General features: G+C 39.4%; 1 protein-coding gene across 1 annotated transcript in view; it reads right to left on the reverse strand.

The window, feature by feature from the left end:
* The window catches only part of mib2 (MIB E3 ubiquitin protein ligase 2), a 135,646-nt gene that overhangs the window by 31,279 nt on the left and 81,200 nt on the right, over positions 1–23,167 (reverse strand). The window contains 9 exon segments of the mRNA XM_061903694.1: positions 3,209–3,363; positions 5,285–5,441; positions 6,687–6,835; positions 16,015–16,148; positions 16,607–16,769; positions 17,579–17,683; positions 17,800–17,907; positions 22,454–22,596; positions 22,698–22,892. Coding sequence (XP_061759678.1) covers positions 3,209–3,363; positions 5,285–5,441; positions 6,687–6,835; positions 16,015–16,148; positions 16,607–16,769; positions 17,579–17,683; positions 17,800–17,907; positions 22,454–22,596; positions 22,698–22,892 — 1,309 coding nt within the window.

The raw sequence follows: 23,167 nt of genomic DNA on the forward strand, positions 1-23,167 counted from the left end.
GTCCTTCATAATGATTGTGAACGATAGGCATCATTCCAAAAAAGTGCAGTTCCCCTTTAAGGTTTATAATAAGTAGAATAGAAATACAAACCCCGTTTCCATATGAGTTGGGAAATTGTGTTACATGTAAATATAAACGGAATACAATGATTTGCAAATCATTTTCAACCCATATTCGGTTGAATATGCTACAAAGACAATATATTTGATGTTAAAGGCCTACTGAAACCCACTACTACCGACCACACAGTCTGATAGTTTATATATCAATGAGGAAATATTAACATTGCAACACATGCCAATACGGCCTGTTTAGTTTACTAAATTGCAATTTTAAATTTCCCGGGAATTTCTTGTTAAAAACGTCGCGGAATGATGACGTATACGCGTGACGTGTGAGGAAATATTAGCGCTGCGCACACACACAGCTAAAAGTCGTCTGCTTTAAACGCATAATTACACAGTATTTTGGACATCTGTGTTGCTGAATCTTTTGCAATTTGTTCATTTAATAATGGAGACAATAAAGAACAATGCTGTTGGTGGAAAGCGGTGGATTCCAGCTAAAATATGGCAACATCGCGAAATTATCAAGTATGACACATAGAATGGAACTGTTATCCCCGTGTAAATAAGAAAATCTCATTTCAGTAGGCCTTTAATACTGATAAATATTTTTTTTTTCTGCAAATAATCATTAACTTTAGAATTTCATGCCAGCAACACGTGACAAAGAAGTTGGGAAAGGTGGCAATAAATACTGATAAAGTTGAGGAATGCTCATCAAACACTTATTTGTAAGATCGAACAGGTGGGTGCCATGATTGGGGATAAAAGCAGCTTCCATGAAATGCTAAGTAATTCATAAACAAGGATGGAGCGAGCGTCACCAATTTGTAAGCAAATTGTCGAACAGTTTTAGAACAACATTTCTCAACGAGCTATTGCAAGGAATTTAGGGATTTTACCGTCTACGGTCCGTAAAATCATCAAAAGGTTCAGAGAATCTTGAGAAATCACTGCACGTAAGCGATGATATTATGGACCTTTGAACCCTCAGGCGGTACTGCATCAAAAACCGACATCAGTGTGTAAAGGATATCACCACAAGGGCACAGGAACACTTCATAAAACCACTGTCAGTAACTACAGTCGGTCGGGACATCTGTAAGTCCAAGTTAAAACTGTACTCTGCAACGCGAAAGCCATTTATCAACAACACAAAGGAACGCCGCCGGCTTCGCTGGGCCCGAGCTCATCTAAGATGGACTGATGCTAAGTGGAAAAGTGTTTGGTGGTCTGACGAGTCCACATTTAAAATTATATTTGGAAACTGTGGACGTGGTGCCCTCCGGAACAAAGAGGAAAATAACCATCCGGATTGTTATAGGCGCAAAGTTCAAAAGCCAGCATCTGTGATGGTATGGGGGTGCATTAGTGCCCAAGGCATGGGTAACATACACATATGTGAAGGCACCATTAATGCTGAATGGTCCATACAGGTTTTGGAGCAACATATGTTGTCATCCAAGCAAAGTTATCATGGACGCTCCTGCTTATTTCAGCAAAACAATGCCTAGCCACGTGTTACAACAGCGTGGCTTTGTAGTAAAAGAGTGTGGGTACTTTCCTGGCCCGCCTGCAGTCTAGACATGTCTCCCAACGAAAATGTGTGGCGCATTATGAAGCGAAAAATATGACAACACCACTCCGGACATATGAACAACTTAAGCTGTACATCAAGCAAGAATGGTAAAGAATTCCACTTTCAAAACCTCAACAAATAGATTCCTCAGTTCCTAAACGTTTATTGACTGTTGTTAAAAGAAAATGTGATGTAACACAGTGGTGAACATGCCCTTTCCCAACTATTGGCACGTGTTGCAGCCATGAAATTCTAGGTTAATTATTATTTGCAAAAAAAATGAAGTTTAAGAGTTTGAACATCAAATATCTGGTCTTTGTAGTGCATTCAATTGAATATGGGTTGAAAAGGATTTGCAAATCATTGTATTCCGTTTATATTTACATCTAACACAATTTCCCAACTCATATGAAAACAGGGTTTGTAAAATCAAGAGTAAGATTTCCAATTCAGAGTTAATATTTAAGTGGGCGCCGGGTCCCCCTGTAACAGACAAATTGGGCGGCGAGGCAAAAAAGGCTAAAACCCCTGGAGTAGACAATGCTTCTCTTTTTTAGCCTAATACGAATCCATCTTTTGCACGGGCAATGGATGAATTTCATCACTTTGAGGTGTGTTTTGACTCACATTGAACTGACCTTATTCTATTATAACATTTCTGTGTCTCAATATACACTACTCAAAAAAAAGGCAATTTTAGCCAGTGTCAGGCACATGACACAAGTTTAGACAGAAACCAGCAGTTGAACTGTTTATCAATAGGAAGACAAAGCAGATTCTGTGTTCTTCTAAAAAAACGCAATGAAAAATAAAAAGATGCCTTTGTGCTACTACATGGCATAAGAATGAGTCGTGAGTCAGTATTCTTCCGTAATGTCGCCATGACATTACTTTTATGATTCTATTACTTGTGTATTATACAACGGCAATACAATAGCATATCAGTGCTTAGAATAAGACCCACTACATCTTATTTTGCTCTTGGTCCATTCTGTGGTTTTTGTATTCAGTTGGAGACCATAATCAACTTTACAGGATTCTTGGGAGCCATTTCTTCCCTCTTTAAAAAGACTGCCTAAGATAATGTTGCCATTACAATGTAAATGTTTCCACAAGTGTAATGAAAGCATGACAGATGTGTCTCTCAGTGAGCACAGTGGCAACACTCAATCTAGGGTGGGGGGTGTAAAATATATTCAGGAATTACCTGAATATAAAGGGCTTCCAAAACCCTATTGTGGTTAGGCACACTTGGTGGACTGTGAAAAATATCAAGTCTTTCAAGTCTAAAGACCTCTAGCACATTCACTCTTAGAAAAAATGGTGGATATGATGGCCTGGCCCGGCCTGGATATGCTTCAAAACGTAATAGTGTTACAAATATAATTCAATTCTTTTTTTTTTTTGTATTAGATGAATAAGGTGGAACTCTTTTTGAAGCAGAAAATTAATATGCATTAAGGATGGCAATAGTGAAAAAAAAAAAAGAATCATTTGGATTTTAGAGCAAAAAGAGGTTGTACATTTAACCCAGGGGCCCAAATAATCAAATGTTTCACTCACAGTTTGTTTCCTTTGAGTGCAGCATGGTGCAAGAGGTTAAATCCTCTGTGGTTCTGATGAGTAAAGTCAATGTTGGGCACCGCGACCAGGATCTCGATGATATTGCGGAAATCTTTAGCAATGGCATCGTGCAACGGTGTGTCTCCGTAAGAATCCTGCGTTGGAATAAAAAAAAAAGTACAAGTTAAAAATGTTTTGATTCGATGCGGGTATTTGTTATTGCAAACATATATAAATGATAAATGATAAATGGGTTGTACTTGTATGGCGCTTTTCTACCTTCAAGGTACTCAAAGCGCTTTGACACTACTTCCACATTTACCCATTTACACACACATTCACACACTGATGGAAGGAGCTGCCATGCAAGGCGCTAACCAGCACCCATCAGGAGCAAGGATGAAGTGTCTTGCTCAGGACACAACGGATGTGACGAGGTTGGTACAAGGTGGGGATTGAACCAGGGACCCTCGGGTTGCGCATGGCCACTCTTCCACTGCGCCACGCCGTCACCAAGTAAAGCACACAGACCAACATACAGTAGTACTTCAACTCACGAGTACCTCAATTTACGAGTAATTTGAGATACGAGCTGTCTCTCCTCTTTTTGTTGTGCTTTAAGTTGCTAGTATACCATGAGTTCTCACTGTCGGTTGAAGTAATTTTTGGTGGTTTTTGAAACAGTGTTGTACCGTTTGAGCAATAACGGGTTAATATATTATTACATGTTGCCGTTCCTGCTTCGTTTACACAACTAACAAAATATTTTGAGCAATAAAACTCAGAAATTGATACAATCCTGCACTAAAAATCATCGGAAGTAAGACAGATTGTGTGAAGTAGAGCAAGCGGAGGTCTAAATCACACAAATAAAGCATTAAGAACATGTCCTACCTGTTAGCAGCTGACTAGGCGAGCCAAATCCCGCTGTAACTTCAGTCCGCATAACACAAACTGCAAACAGCATTGTCCAAACGACGAACATTTATCCAGAAAAATATTATGAAGTGCAGTGAATTATATTTATATAGCGCCTTTTCTCGAGTGACTCAAAGCGCTTTTGAAACCCATTATCTTCATCTTTAAGCAACATTTAAACCAGTGTGGGTGGCTCTTGTCCAAGGACACAACGGCAGTGACTAGGATGGTGGAAGCGGGAATCAAACCTGGAACCCTCAGGTTGCTGGCACCGATGCTCTAACAACCGAGATACGCTGCCCATATTGAGATGATGACGATGCTGTGTTTGACGTCTTCCAGTTTGTTCCGTCTCGTCCTGACTCAACAAACTGGACAGTCGAACATTACTTTTGGTACAGACATTCGTACATTTCGCTTTGTGTCAGCTGGCTTCTCCGGCTCGTTACTCAAATACGATCGTGTGGAACATAAAGAGCAATATTCCAGTTCCTACTGTTACACAACGGAAACAGTATTGCCAGATGTAACGAGAGAAATACGCAAGCTATGAAAGCCAGTCGCTTATAATAAGTACCACTGTATTAAGAATAAAAGTAGAAAATAAAATGTGGCGCCTTTGATTTGTGCTTGTCTGACCATATCTTTGTTTAGTGAGTAGGCTACTTTTTGGTTTAAAGAAGTCGTGGCATTATAATTCTGGAAAATGGACGATTGCATTGATGCCAAAGCACCATCAACACCTTTGTCCAGATTCTTAATCGGATTCTAATCTTCCTTGAACCATACACCACTCCCGTCCACAAAGTTGTGTAGGAATGAACTCAGTATTTGGTACGTAGTTGAGAGTAGAAAACACAAACAGCTGGAGACGGCAATTGCATGTTTTTAGTTGAGTAGCCACACTACTCAAGCAGAAAGAGACGCCGTTAACAGAACTATGAGCCAGCTTCGGGCAAGTGAGACAATTTAAAAATTCCTCAGGACAAAACACTCCAACGCTATAATAAGTGATTTAAAAGTCACTGTCAAATAGTATTAATGTCTGTAATTGCCAGAATTCTTCAAAAGACAGCATGCTAGTAGTATTTCTAGGAGTTCCAAAGGGTTGTGTATGAAATATCAACAGCAATATTAAGGAATAGTAAGTCCACCTACCTGGAGATTGACGTCGGCTGAATGTTCGGTGAGGACGCGAACTACGTCGGTGAAGCCCTTGTTGACAGCGATGTGGAGTGACGTGCACATGGAGTTGTTCAAGAGATTGACGTTCGCTCCTTTGCTCAACAACAGCCGTGCAATCTCGGCCTGATTACTGGATCACAGAAGCGATACAGGAAATTAATCAACACAATATTTATCACTGACACTTCCAAGCAGACACTACTGATGAGAAGCTAAAGTTTGAGGTATCCTGTCGGATGCCCGCACAAAACAGTTTTTAACTAGTGTTTACTTCCAAAGAGATGGAGGCCGCTGAGCATGTGTCAGTCAGATTAGAGGATATAGCTGGCTCATTAGGCCAGTGTTTTTCAACCACTGTGCCGCAGCACACTAGTGTGCCGTGGGAGATTATGTAATTTCACCTAGTTGGGCTAGAAATATTTTTTTGCAAACCAGTAATTATAATCTGCAATTAATGTGCCGTTGTTGAGTGTCTGTGCTGTCTAGAGTTCGGCAGAGTAACCTTGTAGTTCTCTTCCATATCAGTAGGTGGCAGCAGGTAGGTAATTGCTTTGTAAATGTTAGGAACATGGTTTGTCGTGATCACTATATGCAAGCGACAGCGGGAGGAAATGTGCAGTTAAAAGGTATCTAATGCTTAAACCAAAAATAGACAAAAGGCGAGTGCCGCTAAAAAAAGGCATTAAAGCTTAGGGATGGCTATGCAAAATTAAACTAGAAGCTGCAAAGTAAACAAAAACAGAATGATGGACGACAGCAAAGACTTACAGCACATGGTGCAGACGGCGACCATAAAGTACATCCGTACATGATATGACAATCAACAATGTCCCCACAAAGAAGGATAGCGTCTGCACAACTTAATAGTTTTATTTGCCAAAACAAAGCAGGTGCAGAGAATAGCGTTTAAGGAAGACTGCTACAGGAAAATACCAACAAAACAGGAAAAGCCACCGAAATAGGAGCGCAAGACAAGAACTAAAACACGACACACAGAAAAAACGTCAAAAACCTTAAAATAAGTCACAGCGTGATATGACTTGAGGTTGACTTTGAGACAAGATTATAGTGTGAAGCACGGCTGTTATGGTTTGAATTAATATCCAACAATAGCGAAAACAACTTTTTATTGTCTGTATCAGCTGGTGAGTTAAATTTTTCAATGATTTCTGCTGGTTGTGCGCCTCGGGATTTTTTCATTGAAGAAAATGTGTCTTAGCTCAGAAAAGGTTGAAAGACACTTCATTAGACAATAACTAATCTGTGTTTGGATTATCTTGTCACTCTGAACTCTCATGTCAGTTGTATTTATTACTTATCTATTATTGTATTACTGTTTGTTTTGAAGGCAATAAAGAAGCAGCTGTGTTCTCACCCAAACGCAGTGTAGTGAAGCGCCGTGTCTCCATCTTCATCTTTGACTTCGATGGAGCCGTTGGCCTGAAGCAAGGCCTTCACCACCTCCATGTGGCCTTGGTGTGCAGCCACCTGCAGTGCAGTCTTGCCCTGGTTCTTGATGTCCACCTGGCAGGAGCAAAAACACAGTTGAAGATTCATTCGGAGTGAAAGTGAGCTTGGATGAACTGAATCTAGGTAGGCTGGGAATAATCTGAGCATGAATGGCAACCACGTTGCTCACACACGTGAGACGTAATCCTAATAAGAGGTGTGACCAGCTCCGGCAGGAGTAAACATAAGACCATCATAAATATTTACCTTCAGCACCTTTATGACACAAAATCACAGCAGTGTTGTTTAAATACTTACCGTAAATTCCTAACTGTGAGACATACTTGCCAACCTTAAGACCTCCGAATTCGGGAGATCGGCAGATGGTGGGGGTGGGGTGTTGTTGAGGTGGGGTGATGGGGGGCTGTATATATTTTCAAATATTTCTTATATATATATATATATATATATATATATATATATATATATATATATATACACACAGTATATATATTAGAATATTGTGATAAAGTCTTTTATTTTCTGTAATGCAACTAAAAACATGAAAATGTCATACATTCTGGATTCATTACACATCAACTGAAATATTGCAAGCCTTTTATTGTTTTAATATTGCCGATTATGGCATACATCTTAAGAATACTCAAAAATACTATCTCAAAAAATAAGAATATTTCCTCAGACCAAGTAAAAAAAAGGATTTATAACAGCAAAACAAAATCAAACATTTGAAAATGTCAATTAATGCACTCAGTACTTGGTTGGGAATCCATTTGCACGGATTACTGCATCAATACGATGTGGCATGGAGGCAATCTGCCTGTGGCATTTCTGAGGTGTTATGGATGCCCAGGATGCTTTAATAGCGGCCTTTAGCTCATTTGCATTATTGGGCCTGGTGTCTTTCAGCTTTTTCTTCACAATAACCCACAAATTCTCTATGAGGTTCAGGTTAGGGGAGTTGGCAGGCCAATGGAGGACAGTAAAGCCATGGTCAGTACACCAGTTAATGGTGGTGTTGGCACTGTGGACAGGTGCCAGATCATGCTGGAAAATCAAATAATCATCTCCATAGAGCTTTTCAAAAGATACAGCTTCAATAGCCGTATTCCCATGGTCAAGCCACTCCTGAACTCTAGACAACGGAAGTTCCCTCAGTCAGCAATGGTTTGGGGAGCCATGTCAGCTGCTGGTTTTGGTCCACTGTGTTTCATCAAGTCCAGAGTCAATGCAGCTGTGTATATGCTTCCATCTGTTGTAAAGCTCTATGGAGATAATGATTTAATTTTCCAGCATGATCTGGCACCTGCTCACAGTGCCAAAACCAGCAGTAACTGGTGTACTGACCATGGCATTACTGTCCTTGATTGGCCTGCCAACTCTCCTGACCTAAACCCCATAGAGAATTTGTGGGGTATTGTGAAGAAGAAGCTGAAAGACACCAAGACCCAATAATGCAAATGAGCTGAAGGCTGCTATTGAAGCATCCTGGGCATCCATAACACCTCAGCAATGCCACAGGCCGCCTCCATGCCACGCCGTATTGATGCAGTAATCCGTGCAAAAGGATTCCCAACCAAGTACTGAGTGCATTAATTGACATTTTCAAATCTTTGATTTTGTTTTGCTGTTATAAATCTTTTTTTTTTTACTTGGTCTGAGGAAATATTCTAATTTTTTGAGATAGGATTTTTGAGTTTTCTTAAGCTGTATGCCATAATCAGCAATATTAAAATAATAAAAGGCAATATTTCAGTTGATGTGTAATGAATCCAGAATGTATGACATTTTCATGTTCTTAGTTGCATTACAGAAAATAAAGGACTTTATCACAATATTCTAATTTTCTGAGACAGTCCTGTATATATATATATATATATATATATACATACACACACACATATGTATATATACATATATACACATATATATATACACACACACATGTATACACACCCACACATATACATATATGTATATATATATATATATATATATATATATATATATATATATATATATATATATATATATATATATATATATATATATATATATATATATATATATATAATAAGAGTATATCCGTTCAGCCACCGTGTTCAATGGAGAAGTCTGATCTACGAAATTTGCCGGCAGCATACCTCTTCCCCTTTGAGCTGTCCTGGATGAACTGAAATAATTTTTTCCAATCATTTTGGAACTTGCAAGCGTATTTCTTCTTCTTACTTGTCTCTTCTTCATTATTCTGCTTCGTCTCTGTTATGTTTTTGGACATTACTACTTGCCGCAGTTTTGAAGCAATGTATGATGGGAATCCGGATGTTGTGTGTCAGTGTATTAAGGTGCCGGCTGGAATAAACACGCTGAGAAATAGCTCCCTGCCTGCCTACTTTATGGGTTATAGATAAACCTATGGATAACGGAGACATATATAATAGTTTCCTTTTCAGGTGAGAGAGGACCCTAAAGGCAGTGCCTTTAGGACACGCCCCCAATATTGTTGTCCGGGTGGATATCGGGAGAAATTCGGGAGAATGGGTGCCCCGGGAGATTTTCGGGAGGGACACTGAAATTTGTGAGTCCCCCCGGAAAATCGGGAGGGTTGGCAAGTATGCTGTAAGATGCTACTTCTTAAATACACTTTGAACCCTGTTACTTATAAAACGGTGATGCTAACTGTATAGTGTTTTTAGGGCTACCCCTGACTAAATTGGGGCACTAAGCAGAATTTTTATATGAGTCCCCTCACCCCCATTACAAAATGTTTTCATACTTTTTCTATTTTTTTTTAAACGATTTTTGTACTTTTTAAACATTTTTAATTTCAATCAATAAATAATCAATCAAAGTTTACTTACATAGCCATTAATCACAAACGTCTCAAAGGCATGAAGGGCTAAAATTGAGGCTTGTTTTGCACTAAAAATAGTTTATGTAAGAAAATAATTATTTAAAGTTAAAGTTTAAGTGCCAATGATTGTCACACACACACCACACCAAGTGTGGCGAAATTTTTCTCTGCATTTGACCCATCACCCTTGATCACCCCCTGGGAGGTGAGAGGAGCAGTGGGCAGCAGTGGGCAGCAGCGGCGGCCGCGCCCGGAAAGGTTTTTTTGGTGATTTAACTCCCAATTCCAACCCTTTATGCTGAATGCCAAGCAGGGAGGTAATGGGTCCCATTTTTATAATATTTGGTATGACTTGGCCGGGGTTTGAACTCACAACCTACTGATCTCAGGGCAGATGGACACCACTAGACCATAATAAATCATACATGGGCATACCTTTCTGACAAATCACCAGGCAACAACAGTTAACCAGCCCAGCACTAATGCAGCGCACCACAGTGGACAATGAGAATAAATGTGGAGATTTTCCGAACAGGAAGGGGCTAGGAATATGTTTGCGGTAAAATTTTATATGAAGCACCTTGTCTGGCATTAATTGACATTTTACATGAGCTTATTCACGGAAAACGTGACCCCTAACGGATTGCAGGGTGCTAATAATGAATGAGAAAAAAACGGAAATTTTAGTTTTACTGACTTGGGACCATTGCAAAATGATGTGCGTCCCAAAGTCACCAGCCTTGGGAGTCACTATAGACAGTGATTTTAAACATGACAAACAAGTCAATGGCGTTTTAAAATAGTGTTTTTATCATCTTCGTCTTTTAGCAAAGGTAAAACCGTTTTTATCTTTTAACTTTTGAACAAGTCGTGCATGCTTTTATTTCAAGTTGCCTGGACTACTGAAATGCACTTTATGCTGGCATTAGCCAGAACGCTCTCTCCCGTTTGCAGTTAGTCCAGAACACGGCAGCACAAATTTTAACAGGGGCCAGGAAACGCGAGCACTTCAGAGTTTGCACTGACTCCATGTTCATTTTAGAATTTATTTTATAACCTTGCTGTTTATTTTTAAAGCTTCACATGGACTGGCATCTCAGTATATCTCGGACTTCATCCAAATTTACACTTCTGCGTGCACTCTCAGGTCCGAGAGCCAGCTCCAGCTCGGGATGCCCAAGACCAGACTTAAAACCAGGGGAGACATGGCCTTCTCCATGGTCGGCCCTAAGCTCTGGAACATTCTGACCCTCCATGTTCCAACTGCTCCCACAGTGGAGTGTTTTAAGTCTCGTCTTAACACCCACTTTTATTCTTTGGTTTTTAACACTACGTTAGTTGTGTGGTCCTCTGTGTTTTTTAAAATGTTGATTTCTATTCACTGTTTTAATTGGTTTTTGCCCTTTAAAATCGTTTTTAATCATATTTATTTTTATATTGTTTTTATATTGGTTTTATATCACAAATCGCAAATTATTTTTTTTATATTTTGGTTTTAAATGTATTTATTTTTTGTTTTTATTCAGTCATTGGTGGAGCTAAGGATAATATTCGAATATTGTTTTTAATATTGTTGTGCAGCACTTTGGAAACATTTTTGTTGTTTAAATGTGCTATATAAATAAAGTGGATTGGATTGGATTGCAGGGTTCTATGCACAGTGCGTGATCTGCTTATTGGGAGAGGTGACCCTGAGTGATTAATCGCTTTTTCTCCCTTTATTAGGGTTTTGTATAAAATATTATACTTTTATACAGTAAGACTTATTTATATTTTGTAGTTACTTGAAAACACTTTTTAAAAAAGAAAATGTAATTGATGACAACTATTTGGGCTTTATTATATTATTTTGAATTAGTTATTACAGTAACGAGCTGCTTTTAATCTCATTGTACATGTGTACAGTGACAAAGTGACAAATGACAGCATCATGGAGTGCTGCAGCAATATTTTCCACATGTGCATACGGACAGCCAAGTCAAGCACTAATAATAATACAGTAGTAATAGAGTGCTAAATCTCTTCTCGTGAGACTGCATTGTCATCTATCATGTGAAATTATTCTACATTTGAAAGTGACGAGTGGGAAGTCCGAGGCATTCTCACCCCCTGTGGGCTCATTAACACATCGGGAGTTATTGAGGTCATAAGTGAGTCACGGTCTCCATGCCCTCCGTGTGAATCATAAGGGTGACTGTGGGGTCAAGGTGTGTGTAGGTGGTTCCGCTTTGACTTAGTTTTTCACACTGTCAAGAATTCTCAGAGTGAATTGAGACCTAAAATGTCCTTTATCCTTTGGCTGTATGCAGATTGAGATGTTAAAAAGAAATTGGTAAATATAACAATTGTTATACTAATGTTTTCCTTAATTTCGAAATTTTATTTTTTACTTTTTACAAAATATAGTATAGTAATACTATAATATACAATGGGAAAACAATGCAAAACCCTTTTTAATCTTGTGGACTTTTGTGACATTTAATTTGAACAGACTTGTAATTCAAATACTTCGAAAATATACACTAAACGATAACTAAGTGATACAGTAAAACAAGAATTACAATCCAAATCCATTGTTATATCTACTGCAGCAATACAGAATATAAAGAACGTGCAAAAATGTACTTTTGTAATATTGATACTCATAATTCCGGGCGTTCATGAATGATACCTAGCAAACTATAATTGTCATTGGTGCATAATAAGGAATAAGGAAGGGGAGCACGTTGGAGGAGGGGTTAGTGCGTCTGCCTCACAATACGAAGGTCCTGGGTTCGATCCTGTGTGGAGTTTGCAAGTTCTCCCCCTGATGGCGTGGATTCCCTCCGGGTACTCCGGCTTAGAGTAGGCTTTTGGTTTAGAGTTTGTGTCCAATCAGAATTCAGCTATCTTATGTTGCCATGCTGTACTAAATCTGCCCGGAACCTTCAGAATCAACAATGCGGGCGTCTTTGCACTGTTAGTGAACGAACACATTGAGGTGATAGATCATTGCGATTTCCAATCAGATCACAAGTTGTTGACAGTAAGGCCTTCTAGCTGGCCTAACGCTGTGATTGGATACTCACTTGGGACTCCCAAGTGAGTATCCAATCATGAGTTGTGAAAACAGGAAGTGGCACCGGAACCATACGAGCCATAGAAAGTCACTGAAAACCCCCCCGTACAACAACCACAAAGATAAAAAGTTTGTATTACACCTAGTAATCCGCTGTGGACAGACGAAGCCAAGCAATGCAGGTTTAGCGAGCGAGGGAAATACATTTTTGGGAGACAATCACAATTTTGCACAACACCGGCGGCGGAATGGTTTGCCCGCCACTTTCAAACGAATCAACCGACTACTACGGTACCACTGGCTCATACGGCGTCGGATGGGTGCTACAAATTGTGAGTGCAAATATTTTATTTCTTAATTTTTTCATGTTTCATTTGTTTTCTTTTTGTGTGTAAATATGTATGATTGTTAATATGTCTAATCTGTACTGTTAAACTGCTCACACAAAATGGTTGATGGTTGATTATATGACTGAAATAAACTTATTTCATTCAACTAATTTCATTCATTTCATACAATTCTTTTAATTTTGACAGTACCACATAAGATATGTTTTAATCGCTGAAGCGGGGTTATTGAATGTTAAATAAGCCAAAAAATACTGTTGAGGTGATTCAATGCCCAGGAGAGTGCAAGTGTGTTTCTGTATAGTATTTCCAGCCGTGTCCATGTGGTGACATAAATTACGGTATTTTGAGAGAAGATTTTGGACTAAGTATATGTTCGTCCTTCGTTTTCGAAGAGGACCAGGTGACTTCATGTTCAAGATGGCTGATGAGGCCAATCATTGCACGGAATGACCGGCTACAGTGAGGGCAGGGTATGGCTAGGGGGTGGTTGGCTGAGAGGGAGGAACTGTCTCTGGTCTTATGGCGCTGTCGCTTCTGTTCGGCTTCATGGATACGTTTTTCATTGAAGTCTGCTACACCATGACAACAGAGCGCCAGTTGGAACGATATTGGGGATTGGCCTCCTAGGTCTCTCGGTCCAGACCACAGGCCTTGAGACTGATTTGATTTGATTTTTATTAAGGATCCTAATTAGGTGGTTGCCACAACATCCCACTAGTTTACCTGGGGTTGAGGTCCACAAACTCAATACAATTACAAGTAAAAGCATATAATTATAACTACACAATACAGAAAAAATAAAAGCATCAATAAGAGAAGAAGCAAACAATTTACAGTCACAGAATAATAATTACCATATAAATACTACTACACAATACATAACCAAACAAAATCATCAACAAGCAAACTAATTCAAAGACTCAGATAAAATATTACTTTCCTTTTAAAAAACTGTTTACTTTCAATGCTGGTGAGAATTCGAGGCAGGTTATTCCGGAGCGATACAGATCTATAAATAAAAGTTTTCTGCAAAGCATTCTTCCTGGGACGAGGGAGTACAAAATGCCCCTCACTAGACGCCCTGGTATTATCATTATGTATAGTGCTACTGTGAACTATTTGGGCCATGAGAAAAGCAGGAGTTTTACTACCAGTTACTGATTTGAACAATATGAGATTATTAGCTGACAACCTGTTCTGCACAGTTAGTCAGGAAAGAGAAGCTTTCATTTGGTGAACATTGGTTCTTAGTGAACAACCCAGAACCAGCCTTGCTGCCCTATTCTGGACAATCTGGAGTTTACTGATCTCACCACTTGCATCAAAAACGTCCAGCCTGTAGAACAATAGTCCAGATGACACAAGACTAAACTCTTAACATCCGACAAAGAAGAGGTGGATCCACAAAATCAGCACATTTCCTGGAAATACAAACAGCCCTTCCAATCTTTGTAACTATATCACTGATAGGATTCTGACCTGTTGAACTGTTGAAATACCTAGCCTCAGATCCAATTTTGGGTCACAAGATAACCCTTGCCTAGTCCCCAATACAATATTTTTTGTTTTTGAGATGTTATGGACAAGTCTGTTACATACTGTCCAGTAGGGCTGGGCGATATGGCCTTTTTTTAATATCTCGATATTTTTAGGCCAAATCGCGATACACGATATATATCTCAATATTTTGCATTAGCTTTGAATTAACACTTGGTACATATATTCACAGCAGTATGATGATTCTATGTGTCTACATTAAAACATTTTTCTTCATACTGCATTAATATATGCTCATTTTAAACTTTTATGCAGAGAGGGAAATCACAATTAAGTCAATTGACCAAAACAGTATTTATTAAACAGTTATTAAGCAGTGGCACAAACATTCATGTCATTTCAAAACAGAAATTGCAAGATTGTCAGAGACATTTTAAAACGAGCTGTTAGTGCACTTTTGTGCATGATGTCACTAAGATGACATATCAAAACAACACTGAATTAACGTGAACTTTTCGTTCAGAACGCCACTACAATAGTCAAAAACAAGTAACGTGCACTATTGTGCATGATGTCACACAAGATATGTCAATAAGTGTCACATAAAAATGAGCTGCATATCAAATATTATATATCCTACGGTGTTGATGTGGAAATAGTTGCTTCGGCATTTTGCGGGTGTGGCACCCAACGGAGATGTTGACATGCACAGTTTGAAGCACTCTTCATTCTCTAGCGGGTGACTTTTCAAATAATGCTACAATTAGCAGTGCTGATACTTTTGGGAGCAACGCTTCTGCCGTATAAATGTTCCAACATGTTCCCGCATGAAGTCAAACCACCGCCAGACGATGGACCCCGTGCTGTTTTTCTTGGGACTTAATTCTTCCTCCATTTGTTACCAGATTCGCACCTTCTCTCTCTCATATTACCACTCGCAACACACTGTTAGCATCACAGCTGATGTTACAATGTTGCTACCTCTCTACTCGGGGAGGGCGTGTGACGTTGCACGTGTGACGAATGTAAGAAGATGGAATTGTTTTAAGTGTCTGTGAGAAGGAGAGACAAGAAAGAGGAAGAAACGCATGCAGTGTAATGCCCGCAGCTAAAAGCAACTGCGTGAGAACGTATGTTCGAATGTCACGATATAGTCATTTTCTATATCGCACAGAGACAAACCCGCGATAGATAGCCCAGCCCTGCTGTCCAGTCATGCACAGCTTTTCGTTACTTGCTCAATACTACATTAAGTACACTGCATGATGGCTTTTAGGGTGTCCTGAAAGCGTTTCCGTCGGACTAAGTAGGACATCACTAAAGGCCTGGGTGAGAAACGCATGGACCGCCACTTGTTTTGTCCGATTACTCCATTAATTGAAGAAACCAATCGAGAGCTTAATTGATTACAAAAATAATCGATAGCTGTAGCCCTACTTGCACTGCAGCAGAACAGTAAAAGTACTGCACTCACCTTGTCAGGATACTTTTGCAGGAACTCCCGCACTTTGTTGGCACTGCCGTGTGCTGCCTCAATGACCAGCCGGCTGGGATTGTCCTGCTCTGTAGGCTGAGACAGCAGTTTCTCTAGCACAGAGATGACTGTACCTGAGCAGTGACAGAAGAGGAAAAATACGAAGGATTTGTTGAGTTCAAAAGTGCAATCTTGACAGTGTGCTTGCAAAATGTTGTCATTCAGAGGCCTAAACAGCAGCTCAAAGAAAGAGCGGTTATTAGCATTGTCATTGACAATCCACCATGCAGTGAAAACATGCACACAGGTACAACACAACTGAAGCAAAACATGCACAAAATTAGTTTTCATCAGGACAAAAAGATGAGCGCCATGATAACCTGCAAGATGACGACATGCGATTAAAAAAGCATTTCAATAAATAAACCCTAAGTACACACGCTGAAAGGAGACAGAAATACATGCTTTCATTGAATACATGAGCTCATGCATACTAGAGATAGAATCATTGGGACAATGAATGAACAAAGCAGAGGGAAAAGATAAGCTGGAGCGCTCGCGATTAGCCCCTAGGTCCTGGCAGAGGCCTTACTTCCAGATTCGTTGGGGTTCTCGGCCGTCATGAGGTTGGCGTCCATGTCCCCAGGCTGTGCCGAGAGGCATGCTGGGTTGAACGTCCACGTGTGGCCTCCGAACGTCACGCGCAGGTCGCCGTCCGCGTACATTTTCAGCACCTTGCCGACCTGGCCAAGCACCTGGCGGAAACATCTCAGGTAATACGGATAATTCCAGCTCTCTTCTCACTCATCTCATATGTTGATGCTGTTCTCACAGTCTTTTAGGGCAGTGGTTCTCAAATGGGGGTACACGTACCCCTGGGGGTACTTAAAGGTATGCAAAGGGGTACGTGAGATTCTTTAAAAACATTCTAAAAATAGCAACAATTCAAATATCCTTTATAAATATATTTATTGAATAATACTTCAACAAAATATGAATGTAAGTTCATAAACTGTGAAAAAAAATGCAACAATGCAATATTCAGTGTTGACAACTAGATTTTTTGTGGACATGTTCCATAAATATTGATGTTAAAGATACATTTTTTTGTGAAGAAATGTTTAAAATTGAGTTCATGAATCCAGATGGATCTCTATTACAATCCCCAAAGAGGGCACTTTAAGTTGACGATTACTTCTATGTGTAAAAATCTTTATTCATAATCGAATCAATTGTTTATTTTTCAACATATTTTTAGGTTTTGTTATAACTTTTTTTCCAAACAGTTCAAGAAAAACCACTACAAATTAGCAATATTTTGCACTGTTATACAATTTAATAAATCAGAAACTGATGATATAGTGCTGTATTTTACTTCTTTATCTCTTTTTTAAACAAAAATGCTTTGCTCTGATTAGGGGGTACTTGAATTAAAAAAATGTTCATAGGGGGTACATCACTGAAAAAAGGTTGAGAACCACTGTTTTAGGGAATATCAAGTAATTCCATGTCATTTGACTAGAGTGATAATGAATGCTGGTGTAGCATGAACAGGAGAGCGTACAGGAGCCATACTGTCTGTCCATTCTCCGTGGCCGGCCTGCAACCTCTTGACACTATCTATGTCCTCCAACACTCGCACTAGTTCCCCAACTCCAAACGTATTCACCTGGGACAAATAAAGGGAATGACCAAAGTAGCTGTATATGGTATATTTTGAAGAAAACTCTTTGGATCAACACCAAAAAAAAAAAACTCTCAAGGGATGAAATGGAAATTCTATACCTTGGTGAGGGCCCCGGGATGAAAAGTCCAGCGGATGTTGTTGCTGTACTGGACTCTGACATCCCCCCGGTCAGTGATTCTATGAACTGTCCCGACGCGGCAAATGTACTGCAAACACAAAGAGGATGTTGTGCCGTAGGTCTCACTCTGCATGGCATTGACCTTAATGCTCCCAATGGTAGCTGGAACCTCAGGGGTGTACGCATTGTTTTCTTTCCCTATGTCAAACACCAAAGTCCATCTAAGTCACCAGCATGCTTGTAGGCTAAGTCAAAGAGGACCATGTGTATAATATGTTGAGATTTCCTTTTCTGATTATGCAAAAGTTACGCTTTATTGATGTTCTTTCCAACAGTAACATGTGTCTCAAGAGCCCCTTTATCAGCACCAAACCTGAGATAAATCCGTCATCTCCCTCCCTTTTGAAAGAAGAGGCCCTCAAATAGTCCTTTTAGAAGTTGTACGTTTTAGTGAATTCTGAGGCACTAAGATAATGCCTCAGAAAAAACACATTGCTACTCATCTAGACATATTCAGCATAGGTGTCGAACTCAAGGCCACATAATTTTAGTAGGCCCTCCACAGCCTGGGAATAATGCGTGACAATAAAGCACCTAATCTTGATTGACAAATGTATTTGATTTTTCAATTTGGACAAGGAAACATGTTTTGCATACAATTGCATATCTTTTAAATTGTATTATTATCTGATCCTGCAACAATACATTCCAAAGATGTTTTTGTTATCAAAAATAGATACCTAAATATCTGTTTGTCACCTTGACTTATGATTTCAACGCAAGTTACCAGAAGTCTGTTGAAATAATCAAATGTATGGACAATTGGGTGATTATATCATGAGGCGATTATATGTTAGAAGCAATCCTCTGAGGGCAGCCATAACTGTGATGTGTCCCGCAATTAAAACAAGTTTGACAACCCTGTCCGAAAACCAGGCGCTCCGCCAAATATCTGTCAATCAGCTGCAGACGTTGGTGCGGTAAGTTTGATCATTTTGTATTTCTTGAGCAAATAGGCTAACTATCATGATGTTGTAAATAAAATGTTTGTAATGTTAGAAGTTTAGCTCACATAGCTATGCCAGTGTTGCTAACATGTATGTCCTCCTGTCCTACTACTTAATGTGTTTTATTGTACATGATATATGGCATCTATTGTTGATCAAGTGCGAAGTTACAGTGACTTGTAAAAAGTGCATAAAAGCGCCTCTTGATGTCACATACTCTGTTGAAGAGGAGGACAGAGGGGACGGCCAAATAAAGCAGCATTACCGGTAAAGTAAATTAGAAATAAAGCTATTGTCACACAATAGGGTGTGTTCCCAGTAGGACTTACTAAAAGGACTTTTTAGACTGTCCGGATTTCAGCATTAAGGCTAGCTTTTGGCCAACACATTACCAAAACACTATTGTTGGACTTGTGAGACATATCAAATATGAAAAAAAAATAGTCTGACAAGAGACATTTCAATTATTAGTCAAAAAGGACATTCATAGCAATTATCCGTGCAAACAGAAGAAGAAAAGAGCGAACTGAATCAGAAGCTACATGCTAAACGAGGTTGCATTCAAATACAAAGGCACTATATGTTTGTCAAAACAGATCTCCATCTTACTGATTGTGGAGGAGAAATATGAGCATGACATTGTGTAAAAGCCAGTCCATCAGCAGCTCTGAATGTACTAAAGTAGTGTATAAGCATGGGTATCATATTAGTGGTTGATACCCGCAAAATGTTTTGTAATATATAGTGGTATCAACTTAAAAGTGCCGCAACTTAAAATAGTTTTGAGATATGAGCTATTTTTTAGCTAATTGTTATGTTTTAACGTACTAGGAAAATATTTAAATTGCAATCATCCTTGCCATTAGTTGACATAGAGAATGCCAGTTTACCCCGTGAGACCCACCCAAAACATCAGGTCTTACTCGCTAGCATTAAAGGAGCCATATGTAGAAATTTCATATCAAGTCATCATTACATGACCATGATATGTCAAAAGGCATTAATAAATCATGTTCTTTTTGAATACCTCCATAACTGATAACAGTAGATTAGCTGGGATATGTTCATTTTAAAATTAGATTTACAGCTCTGAAATTTTGTCATTGTTTTCATTTCTATGCCCTGCCCTCCACCGTTTCACCAATTAAAAAAGTCAGTGAGTGTGTCACATCCAGGTTGCTGGTGACGCACCGCCCACTTCGTCTGGCTCCTGCCACTGGTTAAGTTACTAAACATGTTAGACCTTAGTAAATCTAAGTAAGTACCAATTATTGTCACACACACACTGGGTGTGGCCAAATTATTCTCTGCATATTACCCATCACCCTTGATCACCCTCTGGGAGGTGAGGGGAGCAAATCTGAAGTTATTTATGACAAAACCAGGAACAAAACACTGATTTGTATCGGGGGTGCTTTTGAAAGATGGAGACAAGTGGAGGCGAAGTAGATTTTTTCATCTGACGCCAAATTTGCTCATCTCCTCCCAAGTCAGGCATCTACGTTTTCTAATTACTTGTAATAAATGGAAATGGACATTTCGTATGTAAATTATATTGTTCAATACAGTCTATGATCTTGTCTAACAAAGCTAGTATGTTCGTGCAACGAATGCTTCGTGTAATGGTGCTTGTTCTCAAGAAACATGTGCTATTTATTTTTTTAATTCATAAAAGATAGGGATATTGTTAACAGGTTTCTCCATATACTGGGTTAACGCATGCGCAGTGTTTATGGGCCGGAAGTTGGGAGCAAGTGTTTCCAGTTTTTCCTCTGTGCAGGAGTTGATTAAAAGTTTTTAATAGATGTCGTGTTTATTCACCTAAATTTAACATTGGGTAGACCCAGCAGTATTTTATTGGCTGGATGATGAAAACACAGTGACGGGTGTACTCGCATGTCATGTAGATGATTTTCTGTGGGCAGTTCCACTTCCCCCCCATAAACACTGCGCATGGGTTAACCCAGTATATGAGGAAACATGTTAACAATGCTTAGCTCCTAGTGTAATGCTTATTAGCATGTTAGCCCGGTCAATGACACATTGACATACAGGCTAACGGGGGAAATATATGCCTATTACCTGTATTTCAATGTGTTATCCTACTGACAGGGCAAGATATATTTTCGACAAATAAATAAAATGGGTAGGCGTGGGTTGGCTAATAGAATTAGTTTTGATGGCGGTCCGTGCGGTCAAACTAGACATTTTAGCAGGGTAATGCCAACAATCTGTCCCGACTCCCGACTAAAATATTGCTGCGTAACTTTACACATTCTTTTTGCTAAACGACATCAGTAAAATGTGGCATAATTACTTAGTAAACCATTTTGCAAGAAGCATAAACAAGAGAAACCTACAGCATAGGACTCATCGATTGCCATTTGAAGTTCCTTAGAGTAGGATTCAGATTAGGCTGCGTATCTGGCAACCTCAGTCATGGAGAGTGGTAGGGGACTACAGAATTTTGACCGTGATTGCAGTACCATTTCTGGCCACATTAATACATATAGCCCCTTTAACTTATAGCTTGAGGTCGACAAAACTTTAATGGAAAAGAAGGAAAGTGGTTGCAAAGGCCAGATCTTAGAAGAAGAACTGGATACTAGTCAATGAGTTAAAAATATATATAATTAGAAAGTGACAGCGTGTGTCACCGACTGGGCAAAGCAGTTGGAGCGTATCACTACTAGTCTGCACCACACTGAAGCGGAATGAGTCGCTAGCGCCAGCAAGGATGTTAAAACAATATGTTGACAGTGGACATTTATCCAAGAAAATATGGAGAAGCTACTGATGGTGTGTTTGACGGAGAAGCAGCTGATGGTGTGTTTGACATGGAAGCTGCTAAAAGGAGATACAGTAAATGTCCACTCTACCAACCGGCATAGCTCGGTTGGTAGAGTGACCGTGTCAGCAACTTGAGGGTTGCAGGTTCGATTCCCGCTTGTGCCATCCTAGTTACTGCCGTTGTGTCCTTGGGCAAGACACTTTACCCACCTGCTCCCAGTGCCACCCACACTGGTTTAAATGTAACTTAGATATTGGGTTTCACTATGTAAAGCGCTTTGAGTCACTTGAGAAAAAGCGCTATATAAATATAATTCACTTCACTTCACTTCACTATCCCAGGTTAATGCTGTAATATTATTACATTACTTCATAAATTGATTGATTGAAACTTTTATCAGTTAATTGTACAGTACAGTACATATTCCGTACAATTGACCATCAAGTGGTAACACCCGAATAAGTTTTCAACTTGTTTAAATCGGGGTCCACGTTAATCAATTCATGGTACTTCAGTATAAAATATATATAAATATAATAAATATATGAAATATAATTCAGTATAAAACTACTTTAGTTGTTACAACTGCAACACTTGTTTTCATATAATATTTATTTTTTAAAAGTTGTTGTTATTTAAAGACATGTTTAAATTCTATTGTTTTGGGGGGGTACAAGCACCGATTAAATTGATTTCAATTAAATTCAATGGGAGACATTGATTTGAGATAAGTTGAAGTATTATTATAAAGTCGATTCATGGAGCCCATCCTTCTAATGTCCTATCTATTGTTTATAGCTACGTCAGACAGATCACAGTGGGCAATGTTGAAATACCTCTGCCATTTTGGGATTCCATCCCCCGTGGCCGTCCTGCATCTGCCGCAGAATGTCCACCTCCAAGAGACATTTGACTTTATCACCCTGCTGGAAGGAGGGTCCATCAGCACTCTCCTGGCGCTGCAGCTCTGCATGCTCTCCTGAATGGACAGGCGGCGAAAACACCAGTCTGTTTTGTCCTTATTGTCCAACTATAGCAGTTATATAAAAGATTCAAATATTAACACAGGAATGGTCTTACCGAGCTTTGGTAAGTGGTCTTTGTAGTAGAAGCCTCCTTGGCCGTCCGACACGTACTTGAGGTCAACTTTTCCCTTATGACCCATTCGGTAGACATTGGTGGTGCCATTAGTCCAGGTCACACTAGCCACGCTGCGACCAGATTCTGTATCCCAGCCACGAATATCCACTACTTTCCCAACCTTACCCTCCCCGCCTACACACACAGACACACACACACACACACATATGCAAGAGATAATCAGAGTGTTGATAAACAAATTAAGAGGATCAGCCGTCTTTCTAGGAGAGAAGTCATGCAGTTACATGAGGCATTTGGATAGGAAGGGGAAAAGTCAGTAATAGATCAAAGTGGACATAAACATGCTGGTGAAAATAGAAGGCAGGGTGAGTATAAGCTGTGAGGTAATGACATACCAGACACAAGTGTGTGAGGAAAGACGTGACAAACAGTCAACGACCACAGAATTG

The sequence above is a fragment of the Nerophis ophidion genome, linkage group LG06, assembly GCF_033978795.1.
Source record: "Nerophis ophidion isolate RoL-2023_Sa linkage group LG06, RoL_Noph_v1.0, whole genome shotgun sequence".
Classification (NCBI taxonomy): Eukaryota; Metazoa; Chordata; class Actinopteri; order Syngnathiformes; family Syngnathidae; genus Nerophis; species Nerophis ophidion.